At 40.2% G+C, this 13128-nt stretch overlaps 1 protein-coding gene across 1 annotated transcript; it reads left to right on the top strand.

Annotated features, from left to right (window-relative positions):
- The first annotated feature begins 9290 nt into the window (after positions 1 to 9290).
- LOC5564126 (enhancer of split mbeta protein) lies at positions 9291 to 10794 on the top strand. The gene has a single exon (XM_001648397.2). The coding sequence runs from the start codon at positions 9620 to 9622 to the stop codon at positions 10307 to 10309; it is 690 nt and encodes a 229-aa protein (XP_001648447.1). The 5' UTR covers positions 9291 to 9619; the 3' UTR covers positions 10310 to 10794.
- Positions 10795 to 13128: the final 2334 nt, after the last annotated feature.

Raw genomic sequence — 13128 nt, forward strand, 5'->3', positions numbered from 1 at the left:
CATTGAAATGAATAATAGTAGAATCAACACTTATTAAACTTTTCTCTGTCATCTTGTCAAGATTGTTTTACTAATAAGTTGAACAAGTCATTTTTCCTTCTATTAAAGAGCCAATATTCCACCAAACAAATATATTTGTGTAAACAGATGTATAGGAGATGAACTAACGTTTTGGTTGCTTCGCATGTCAGCTGTTTCCATGCTTAACATGAACATGATTATAAGCTGAATAGGTATTTTATAAAATCCTAATTCAACATAGATATATAATCCGAGCAGTTAATCCAAAGTGGGCCAAAACAACGATTAATAAACACATTGTACAGCAACAAATAAGCCTTACAAAGGAGGTCACACCATAGCCAAAACTTTCGAAAAATGGACAAAACATCTAAACATTGCGATGTATTCCTGCAATGCTCAACTTACTAAAATTATTATTATTTATCTCTATTTGAGTGGCTTTTAGCCGTGAATTTGTCGCTAATTTACTAATTATAAAAACATATTGGATACAATCATAGCTGATACTTTCCCAATACAATTATTCAATTATGTTTAAAAAATATTTCGAATCAGTCTTCTGATATAGGATTATTTTGAAAAGTATAATGGCACATTTAAAATACAAATGATTGAAATATATTTTATATTTCTATAATGCTTAATAGATAGAAAAAATACAACAAATGATTAAAATATTAACCTAATAAAATATAATATATGAAATAAATGGATTTTAGTATGGTAAGATGAACAATTAAATTGAAGTTTTAACAAGTTATGAAATTCTACTAATCATTTCAGACTGTTTTTACTTCGTGAATAAACTTTATTTTTGATCAGCATTGACATAAATTTTCTCACTGTGCGCTATAAATAGCCGACTGAATACAGCTTGCATCAGTACTGAACATCAGCAGAAGTAAGGCGCTTGTTCAGTTGTTGATCAGTTTAGCACGTGTTGATTAGACATTGTTGAATAAAAGCTCAAGCATGATCAATATTCAGCTACAAGAGGTTTATATTGGGCACTGGAAATCTGATATATGAATTCAAGGATGGCGCAGATGGCACGGTATACCGCTGACGATGGGAAGGTCTCGAGTTTGAATCCAGTACAGGTAATTATTAGAAGTGGTTATTAATTCATGGTAAAAATATACACTGCATTTGCAGTACGGTGTTAGCGATTTTTGATCATTTATTTGTTTTCAATTAATTTTGTGGCAGTTGAATAAAAGCTGAGATAAATGCTTATAAAAAGATTTTTAAGTTATAGAATAAAGTCAATATACAACGACACGCTTTATAACTTCTCCAAATTTGTGGGAACAACGCCTGAACAAAAGCTTCACATGGAAATAATTAAAATGTTGTTAAACATGATGCTGAATTAAACTGCAATAATGTTGTTTGTTAAATTAGCGTTGTTAAATCAACAGTCCTTATTAGGCTAAGTGAAACCTGAATAAACATCATTACAATATATGATTACAATCACTAAATGATAAGTAGCCTAATAATTTCGCCAGATTTGCTTGAACAATGTGTGCGTAGCAGCTGCAAAGTAATATAATAAAGCAACTATTCAGTATGTAGTTGTGAAAATATGCTTTATAAACGATTTTAAAACAGGCAAATGTTTCTTGGGTACTATTCGTCGTATCAAACTTAAAATGTTCCACTACGGCGGATATTCCAACTTACCTGCAACATAGATTCATTTTCCAAATGTAATTTTGTGAAAGCTTTTATGATTCGTCCACCTGTACACCAAACATGCAATGAAACTACTGTATTTCGATAAATAACTTCAGTTCAATTATCCACTTTACACTTTTTCACCGAAATCGCATGGACGAACACGATTTGAGAGAAATGCTTAGCGATCGACATCAGTCTCACCACTTTTCAACACAAGTTTCTTCCCGCCCCCCTGTGTGACTTACATCGCCGGGCACTTATTTTCACTATGGAAAATCTTCGTACTTCTTCACTGAAGGATTTCATTCCAATCACACGCCGTAAAACTTCAATAAATCCACAAATTTTACGAAATTTCCTCAACCGCCGCGAATAATTGAAAATGTAAACAAAGTTCAATCCATCGTACTGAGAAAAAAAAGTTGGTGCGCATCAATGTGTGCGTGACGCTCGACGTAAAAATACGGTTCCTTTGATTGTGTTATTTTGGCTGTACTGTGAGCAAATGCCAGAATTTTACGGTCAAAAGTAATTGTATTCATATGTTTGGGCTGAATTTTGATGAGAAACAATTAATTTTAAAGGAAATTAGTATATTCCATCATGCTGAAGGAATGGAGGGAGATGCCCGTAGATCTATATTTTCTAGTAAAACATTTTATTATAGCGTTGATGTCAGCCCTGTCGTCCTGCTTAGTCGCGCTTAGTCGACGACTAAGAGGCTCTTCTCATTTTTTTTTTACAATTTTCGCCCTGATTCGTGGAAAATATAGGAAGAGTGATTAATCATTGCAGGATCATATGCATCCTAACGCCCTGTAAGACATCAATAAACATTTTCAAACTATATAAACGCCCTGGAATAATTTGACTTTATTATACGTAGACCAGGTGCATTTGAACGCCCTGTAAGGCATGAGCCCTGGAATTAGCTGACTATATACGTAGATAAGATGCACTTCAACGCCCAAAGGACATTATTCCAAAATTCCAAGATGTATGAACGCCCTGCAGTTATCTGACTTTATCCTTCGTAGATCAGGTGAATCTTGACGCCCTGTAGGACTTCAGTTTAAAATTATAAGCTGTATCAACGCCCGAGAATAATTCAACTTTACTCTTCGTAGATCAGGTCCTTTAAGATATCGATGAAATTTTAAGCCGTATCAACGCCCCAAAGTAATTCGACATTATCCCAAGATGACCAGATGTACTTAATGCATTTCAATCCGCTGAGGACATTAACTGAATATTTATTGTAAGCTGTTTCAGCACCCAGGAGTAATTAATCCTATGTACATTCGGTGCATCTCAACGCCCTGTAAGACATCAATAGAAAATTCAAGCTGTATCAACGCTCTAGATTAATTGGACATTATCCCACCAAGACCAGATGCATCTTGACACCCTGTAGGGCATCAGTTGCAAATTATGAGCTGTATCTACGAAATTCAGCTGCATCTTAACCCCCCGAAGACATTGATTGAATGTCCAAGTTGTATCAACGCCCTGTAGTTATTTGACCTTATCTTAAGAAGAGCAGGTACATCTTGACGCCCCGAGGGCAACTATTGAAAATTCTAAGCGGTATAAACGCATTGTAGTTATTCGACCTTATCCTTCATAGATCAGGTGAATCTTGAAGCCCTGTTCGATATCAGATCGAAATCAAAAGCTGCATGAACGCCCTAGAGTTTTCCAACCTTATCCCACGTAGAACAAATGTAAATAATGTATGACATCAATGTATGACATGTATGACATCAATGGAAATTTCTTAGTTGCACCCACGTCCTGGAGTAATTTGACCTTTTCTCACGTAGATCAGATACATCTCAACCTTCTGAAGCCAACAACAGAAAATTCAAGCTGCATCAACGCCATGCAGGTGCATCTTAATGTCCTGTTAGTTATAAATTTAGATTTCCACGCTGTATTAACGCTCTGGAGTAATTTAATCTAATACTTCATGGATTGGATGCATCTTGACATCCTGTAGGACGCCAAATTGAAATTATGTGATATCTCAATGCCCTGGAGAAATTTAAATTTAAACTACGTAAACCAGACGCATCTTAACGCCCTGTAAGACATCAGCTTTGGAATAATTTGACCAGATATCACGAAGATCATATGCACCGCAACGCCCTGATCATGTTATTTGAAAATTCCTACTTCTACCAACGCCCTTGAGTCATTTGATTTTATCCTTTGTAGATCATAAGTAAATTAACACCCTGTAGAACATCAGTTGAAAATTATAAGCTATATTAACGGCCTGGAGTAATTTGAGCTTAACCTACGTAGCTTAACTGCATGTCAAGCCCCTGTAGACATTGATTAAATGTCCAAGTTGTATCGACACTCTGGAGTAGTTTGCCCTTACCCTAAATACATCAGGTACATCATTATGTCCTACGGACAACTATTGACAATTCTAAGCTGTATCAACGCCCTGGAATTATTTGACCTTATCCCATAGGTTGTTTTCATGGGATAAGGTCAAATAACTACTTGGCGCCGTGGAACTTTGGAATTTTTCATTTGGAATTTCTGAGTGTTCATGCCTAGAAGTTATTTGACCGTAACTCAGATCGCCCTGAGGATATCAATCAAAAATTTCAAGCTATATCAAGGCCCAGTAATTATTTGATCTTATCCTTAGTAGACCAGGTGCATCCTAACGCCCTGAAAGCCATCAGTCGAAATTTCTAAGCTTTATTCACGCCCTGAATCTCACATAGATCATGTAGATGCTGTTAAGTTGTATCAATGTCCCTGAGTAATTAAATATTACATCACTCGAGGTCATGAGCATGCTAACGCCTGATTCAGCACAGTTCTACGTAAGATAAGGAAATATCACTCAGTGCACTGACATAGCTGAATACATGGTTGTTTGTTGGGCAACAGAATGCCCCTGATCCCTTGAATTTATCATAATCATTTAATAAATTTATGGATCAATTATTTGGATAGATATTTAGAAAAAAATCACGTAGTCATTCAAACTATGGTTGAAAAATGTGTGGACAAGAACCAAATAACGTGGTTTATGGACAGAATAGCTTTGTAGGACATCAAAGAGAATTTCTGGGTCAATCCAGATAAGTCCGCGTCGGCGACAATGAATTGTATACAATTGAAGGTGACCCACATTCGTACAAGAACGCAGTAGACAATAAACTCCTGAGTAGAAGTTGCTCTTATATCTCGTTTGATTTTTGATCAAATTGTGGCATTTAATTCAATATTGTATTAACGAAAATTAAATAGAATTAATTTGCAGAATGTGTTAGGAAATCTGGAGCATCCTTGAAGTAGATATGCATTTTACTTACAAATTTTTGTATACGGCCAACTTAAAAAAGGCGTTCAGAAATTACAACGGTGTGACCTTTAAAAAATAGTATTGGGGATTAGTATCACGAAAATATACGATTTCTTAAAAAAAATCACCAAACAACTAAATCGAAATGATTATTAGTATATTGTTCAAATCAAATATTGTCCATATAGTGTTAAAAGATTCAGTGCCTGCTGAAATTGAATGTTTAAGAGGAATGACAGTTTTAAGTGTTTTGCCACTAAAATTGTCAAATTTCTTTATTTTTACGAGAATAGAGCGCCAGATGATAACAACAATATGTTTGCTATTCTTGGTATGTTTGGGAAGCTCTTGTGATTCAAATAAAATTAAATCCGTTTCTCTCTATGTACAGTCATTGACATAAGTTAGTAATTAAATGCTGCTTCTCCATACAAAATGCCCAAGTTTGGGGTGTTGTATCTCAGCTTCTGGTAGTCCGAGTTGGATGAAATTTGGATGACGAACTACAAATAACTTGAAATTTTGCCTGTAAGAGAATTATTACATTGCATTCATTTTACATAGAGTTTTAGAGGGTTGTTGGTTGTGGGTTATTGGTCTGTTCCACAGAGTTGTTCAATTTCAGAAATCACACAAATTTGCAGAACACACCAACTTTCCACGACTTATTGAATTATTTTTGATACCAGTAGATTTAAACAAGATAAAGTTAAAACTCCAGGAACACGTGCAGAGGACGAGAGATTTCTGGTTCCACATCTCTAGAATATAGAAAGGGTGATTGACAGTTTACAAAACAACAAGGCCACTGGAATATATTCGTTATTCGCCTGGTATTGCAAAAATACCGAGAGTACAATGTATCCACACATCATTCTACAGATATTGTTCATCGATCTCAAATCGTCGATACATACGATCGAGACCAGTTATGGCAGATTATGCAAAAATACGGTATTTCTGGGCAAACTGATAATATTGATCAATGCGACGATAGATCGAGTGATGTGCGTTTCCCGAGTATCAGGGACACCCTCGAGTCTCTTCGAATCTCGTTGTTCAACATTGCTTTAGAGTGTGTGATAAGAAAAGCGGGGATAGGCATTTTCATGTGGACCTGTCAATAGTTTACATAGGTGGATCTACAAATGGGTGGTTGTGGTAGGCGGGCATGCCAACAGAATATCGTATAACAACCAGGTGAAAATGGATTTCGAAAATAAACCGATTGGGACAAGACGATGTGGTGCGCAGCGAGCAAGATGGGTCAATCAAGTTGAGGATCATTTGCGGATTCTTCGTAGAATGCGTGGCTAAGGACCGGCAGCCATGGACCAAGTCAAATGAAGACGTCTCCGGCCACCCACACTTTACCCTAACCGGTAAGGTAAACAAATAAGTTACAACGCATCGATGTTATTGATTTTTTGATTTAAGATATAATGTATTACAATTGTCCATATAAAATTATGACTCTGTCCTAGGAGGGGCGATGCGCTAGAAGAATAAAAAATGATTGAGATTATTCATTTTATCTGTTTGATAAAGTTAACAGCTTCATGTTTCTTGATCTGAAATTGGACATTAGAAACGACCTAACAAACGCCTAGGAGTAGAAGCGCCCTCTGGGCTATAGTAACGCCCCCCCAAAATAAAAAAGACGACTAAGTAGCTCAAATTTTACGACGACAGGGCTGGTGTTGTGTTTTAGCCACTCAATATATCAAAGTGAGCCGTAAGTTGTGAGTCGAATCTGGAAACTGATTGCGACGGAGTTGAAAACGATAGGACGGATTGAGAATACGTTAATATGCATTTTCTTTGCATTATTTCCAAAAAGAGATCAAGATTTATCAAAATATTGTTGTACAATGCTAAAGCCATTTTAAGAAAGAATTGTTTGGCATTGGTTTGTATCAGTATCTTTCACTGCAATACTGGGAAAATTGCAGTTCTCACTGATCAATGCTTAATACGATGGATACTAGTACAGTCAAACCTCCATGAGTCGATATCTCAAGGGACCATCGACTTATGGAAATATCGAGTCATGGAACAGAGATGCTATGGAAAGCTGTTTGAGGGGACCATCATAGTAACCAGGAAATTACGTTTCTAGTATGGTTCCATGAGTCGATATCGAGTCATGGAACATCGACTCATGGAGGTTATACTGTATATCACCCTACACAATATACGACTGCTGAAATGGCAATTTGACAATAAAAAATTTATCATCATGCTCATAAGAACACTTTACTGAGAAGCAGGCATTATTTCAGGAAAAAACATAATGCTAAGTAGAAGTACAATCCCCCTTGATTAAGGAGGAAACAACAAGTTAGAGTCAAACTTGTGATTTGAAGCTATATGTAGTGCTTGAACCACCCATCCCTTATAAGTCACACTTCACGATACGTTGCCCCGACCCGTCATTATTAGCCCACTCCACATAATCATAATCACAAAATAGCCATCATTTATATTAAACCACATCCGTCACAACGACGACCGCGGCAACGATGGCAAGGCGGTCAGTTTATCAAAAAGTCTCTCAAGCCAAGCAAGCCGCCAACAACGTCGTCAGCCAACAAGAGCACGGACGCAAACCGCGCGCGCGAGACTTTTATCACTCACTTTATTAACGCTCTATTTGCTGATTGTGATAACGAGCGACGACGATCACTCCGCGCCATCGAATCAACGACGACGAAGGAAGCCGTGATTTTTTCCCACATTCCTGCGCAGACTCAGTCTCAGCAACCAGTCAACATACATATACTCTATGAATCGTGGAGGCAGTTTATCACACAATCACTCTACTGCTTATGCTTAGCTCAGCAGGCCTTGCGCGATGAACGCGCGTGCGACGCGCCACGAGTGATCAAGTATCCGGTGCCAGGCCAGCCAGCTACTACAAGCCCAGCCAACTCCCGATAACGAACTCTAGTAAACCGGCTGAGAGTGTGCTTAGCTCGTGCCAAATTGACTCTTGCTCAATCCCCATCCGCGATTATCTCGGTTTCTTGGGGCGCTCCGAGGCACGATGAGGCCAAAACCAGTTATGGGACTTTGTATTCAATTAGTCCTCCTCCCATGCGGCGAAGGCGGCGGCGGCAGCAACGGCTTCCACACAGGCTTCAGGCCATGAAGTCAACAGAGGGCACGGGTCGTCCATCGCGAAGCTTATTTGAATATGCCCAAGCCGCAGACTCCCAAAGACAAAATTGCCATATTGATATATCAATAGTCAGTAGAGAGCATCACAATGCCGCGCGCCCTGGACCTAATGCCAAAGCATTCCGAAGCATCGAATCGCCGGATAGAAGGCAGAGGCCAAAACTCGTGGCAAAAGTGTGAGCGTCGCTTGCCGCCGATCGTCAAATCATACATTCAACACAAGACCTCGCAAAGGCAGCAGAAAATATCATCGCAGCAAGCCATGGCGCGAGGCGCGGAACGAACAGACGAGGAGGCAAACGAGTGAATAAAAATCAACAACTCAGCCCAAATAGATCTCCAGCAAGCAGACCGGCAGCCAACCAACCAACCAACCAAGCAACGAGCCACACAACAGCCGGAGGAGCCGACCGTGAGAAAGTTTCGGAAAAAATAACGTGTGCTAAGCGCGCGGGCATTTGTTTTCTGAACGAGATTACAATGCTCGCTCTTTCTCTTTCGCTCGCTTCCCCCTCAGGCGCGTCCCGTTTATGCTGCTCCTCGCTTTCTTCCAATGCGCTGCCGGTCATGTTGTTCCTGGTGATGCGGTGCGCTGCCACTGCTAATGGTGCCCTATCGATCTAGGCTTCTTCAATGTGTTAAAAACTAGTCATATCAAATTGGGTAGAGGAATGAAGGGACGAGTGCTAGGCAGCAGAGTTAAACTGATATTTTAGTATAATAAAGAAGTTAAACAAAAAAATCGTTATACTGGGTTGGTTGCTTCTGCATACACACTTAGGTCTCGTTTCGTTCCCGTGCGCGCAGTAGGCCGATCGACAGGAGGGAAGCAAAGCAGGCGACGACGACGACCAGGGACCAGGGACCGGGACGGGCACCGGGGAGAGGGAGAGTAGAACGCGCGAAGCAGGAACGGAGAACACGAAGAGAGCATGAGAGAGAGAAAACATAAAAGCGACAGATGGTTACGATCGTATATACATTTGCAGGTGGTAAACTCGTGTGGGAAATACAGTTGAGTTTAGGTTCCCACGACTCGCTCGGAGCCGTTCGGAGTATAAAAGCCATACTCGGTACGATTTTGCTTCATTTCACATCTCGCTTTCGTACCGTTCACAACGTACGTTCATATCAGTTTACTCAAGCAATACGAAGACGCACTCGTCTTTCGGAGTTTCGATCAGTTCAGTTCGGTTAAGATCGCTGAAGGATAAATAATAAAAACAAGAAGATATCTGTGGAAGTGAGAGTTTAACCAAAACAAAACAAAAAAAAACATTACATGAACAAATTGTTCCAGAGAAGTGCAGTGATAAGCAAGGAGCTAGAAAGTTAACATCTAGTGTGAAAAAAAAGACATTTCTGTGAAGTGACACAACCAAACAACACAAGAAAAACACAATGGTTTACGCAAATATGGTAGCAGAGCCAACGATGGGAGGCAAAATCCCACAGCCAGGATCACTGGAGCCGCTGTCGCGGACTTACCAGTACCGCAAAGTGATGAAGCCGATGTTGGAGCGGAAACGCCGAGCCAGGATCAATCGATGCCTGGATGAGCTGAAGGAATTGATGGTCTCTGCTCTGCAATCGGAAGGTGAAAATGTATCCAAGTTGGAAAAGGCTGATATCCTGGAGCTTACCGTTCGTCACTTGCACAAACTCCGTCGGCAGCAGCGATTGACAGTTAACCCAGTGATTGATGCTGACCGATTCCGTGCTGGATTCACCCATGCCGCCAATGAAGTTTCCCGCTGTTTGGCATCCACCCAAGGAGTTGACATCAAACTGGGCACCAAGCTTATGACCCACCTTGGACACAGACTGAACGATTTGGACAAAGTTTCCCCACTTTCCGTTCATGTCGAACAGAACTTGCAGTCCCCGCCTATCTCTCCGTTCTCGACCTCCTCATCTACGGCCGCCGATCTGCAATCGTATCAGATGCCTCTGACCCCACAGTCGTATCGCTCCGGAAGTGGCAACTCCAACAGCCCGTCACCCAATCCAAGTGAGTGCTCTTCCACCGGTAGCGACCAGCAGACCTCCGGCCTACTCAAGATTCAGGAATCCGTCTGGCGACCGTGGTAAGCGCTATTTACCTTCGGTTGGAACCGGTACCAGTGAAGCAAGACTTATCACTCAACGCAACCAAATTCCTCAATCCAGAGATCTCAAGAGACAACAAGACAAAAACGAAACCTTTTAAAAACAATCAATCAATTGTATGGGTATAGCTTTAATAGGAGATAGGAACATTTCACTCTAATTGTTTTTAAGAGTTTGTGATATTAACGTTCTTTAGGGACTAGACCTTAAGCTTTTTGTTAGTACTTTTTCGCTGAGAAAGACCTGTTTTATTTCTGCATTTAGCTCAGAATTTTTTTAGTAGCCAGTAGAAGATGTTTGTTCTCAAAATAGAAGACTTAAGATTGTTTACAAATTGCGCAGTTTGTGGCAATTTCTGTGATTATAAGCAAAACAAACAAAATCAAAAAGTTCTTTTTGATCAAGTAGCGCGCTAAGATGAAAAGAATAAAACAATGACTATTAAATATCAAATCAAAAAATCAAAACCTTCCATCTTCTCAATCACCGAAAGAAAAAAAAAAAACTTCCGAAAATCCAAGATCCTCTTGACCTTGAACATCTTTGTGTTTTTGCGGGCGTTTCGCATCATTCCACTTTGAAAAAGTTAATAGCGAGTTAAGCGTACGAAAACATACAGGAAAATGTTGTTTTTCCGCCGAATCCATCGCCGCCGCGCTCCGTAACAGAATCCAGAGCCCGTCGGCAAAACAGCAGCTGTTATTAATTCCAATTAGAACGCAGCAAGCACATGCTACGGCCGGTTGAGTTTCATGCTCCTTCTTGCTCGTTTCCTTTCGGTCGTCGTCGTCGTCTCGCTTGCTCTCGTTGGCCACAAGCAGAGCATGAGATGGAATGGGCTGCGGAGGGCAAGCAAGCTGTTCGCATTTTTCGAACCATGAGAAAAATATTTTTTCCCACGATCGAAGCAAACTGCTTTTGCTGCTGCTGGCTGCTCGGCGAAACCCGTAAGTCCTGCTTTCATGCTCTCCTCTTTTCACCTTCTTCGTAGCGGCACACGGTGGTCGATGATGGTGTGGTGAGGTGCGGCGCGGTGCCAACCCAGCCTACTGTGACGTGTGTGTAATTGAAGACACATCACATCATAGCAGGCCAGGCCACATAGTCGCACATCGTCGCGCAGCATAAATACAATGGGAAGAAGCTTCTTCGTCTCGCCCCTTGACCATGGAGACGTGGTACAAAACGTGGCTACGTGAGATGACGGCTGATTTATATTGCGCATACAAAACCCGAAAGAATCGGGGAAGAATGTGGGCCCTTTCTTGGAGATTTTTTTTTCGCTTTTAGGGACCCTTTTCAGTGCTGTTGTTGTGCTGGAATTATGCTGTACCGGATGCGCAATTTTAAATGGATACGATGATACATGCCGGAGCTGAAACTGGACGGTCAACTCAACGGTCGACTCGACAGACAGTGATTCACACGGGTGAATGTGATCTTTTTGCGTTGAGCAGGATGAAGAGTGCAAAGGGGGAAGTGACTTACTGTCGAACCATGGGATGAATCATTGACGAAGAAGCTTTAGACAGATGGTGGTTTGGACGTCAGTCGGGAGATACCTAGTGCGATGCTATGCTAAGAGACGGTAGCACGAGCCATGACGCTTGCCGTCGGCGAATCAATTTCCTGCCTAGGTACTGCGAGGTGAGGCTACTAGCAATATGGGATTTCAATGCTGCTAGAAGGGATGAAATTCTCACTTGATTGTAGATCAGGTAATGCAAATGATTGGTTTTTAATTCATTCTGATGATTTTTTCAGGCAGGTTTCTAAAGAATTTCTTTCTCATAACTTTATTATCGTATGCGTTGATGATGCTTCTAACATCGACTCTTGAAGATTTGATACGAAGTCGGTTCCGTTTTTCGGCTCTTGAAAATAGAGACCAATCTGGATCGAATGCCATAGATTTAGAATATATCGGTTGGGAAATGACTTTTTAGCAGATGATTTTAGATTTGAAAATCCTCAAAAACATGCGTTGGGTACGCAAAGGATAAGCTGCTATTTTATTCTCGTCGAGTAGTGTCAGTGTCATAGGGTTTCAATGCTAGTAATGGACCCCTTAGTAGCTGAAATTAATTCTAGACGCTTTTCCGCAATAATATCTCAGACGCATACACGTTTTGTGGAGTCTAACAACAAATTCAATGTCTTTACTTCATAGTACGTCTATGAAACATACAAAATCATTCGATTTTTCCAGCGAAATATGCATTTGAAAAACTGTTGTCCGAATGCCTATTATGGACCCTCCCGGGGTCCATAATAGGATTGTTTACAAATTTGACGTTGCGTATTATGGACCCTCCATTTGATTCCCATGTAATCCGGCTCGCTGCCGACGAGCCTATTATGGACCCACCTGGAAATGCGTATTATGGACCCTCTTGTGTGGTTTCATTTACAAAACTGTTCAAATATCTGTATTTATGCGTCTTAAACCAAATATTTTGCCTGAAACTGCTGACTAACAATGTAATCGAAGTTCCCCCGGTGGATTTTCATAGGAATAAAGTTGCTTTGAGTGTTAATTTTATGTTTTTCTATAGGGGGTCCATAATACGCAAAGAATCCATAACCGGCATCGACTCCCTAGTTGCGGTATAGTAATCCTGAGAATATCACAATAAACTGGAAATAAACTTCGTTTTATATAATAAAAATATTCGTTGTTTTCTGCAATGAAATAGTTTCAAAGTTGGTTTGATGTACCAGTTTCAAACATAACGCCATTAGTTGTTAGAGTGAATTATACACTGTTTAACAAAGCAAATTAGAATGAATCATTTCGTGCT

Source organism: Aedes aegypti, chromosome 3 (assembly GCF_002204515.2).
Source record: "Aedes aegypti strain LVP_AGWG chromosome 3, AaegL5.0 Primary Assembly, whole genome shotgun sequence".
Lineage (NCBI taxonomy): Eukaryota > Metazoa > Arthropoda > Insecta > Diptera > Culicidae > Aedes > Aedes aegypti.

Bases quoted from the DNA above. Each gene is read 5' to 3' on its own strand.
- LOC5564126 (XM_001648397.2), top strand. From the start codon at position 9,620: ATGGTTTACGCAAATATGGTAGCAGAGCCAACGATGGGAGGCAAAATC.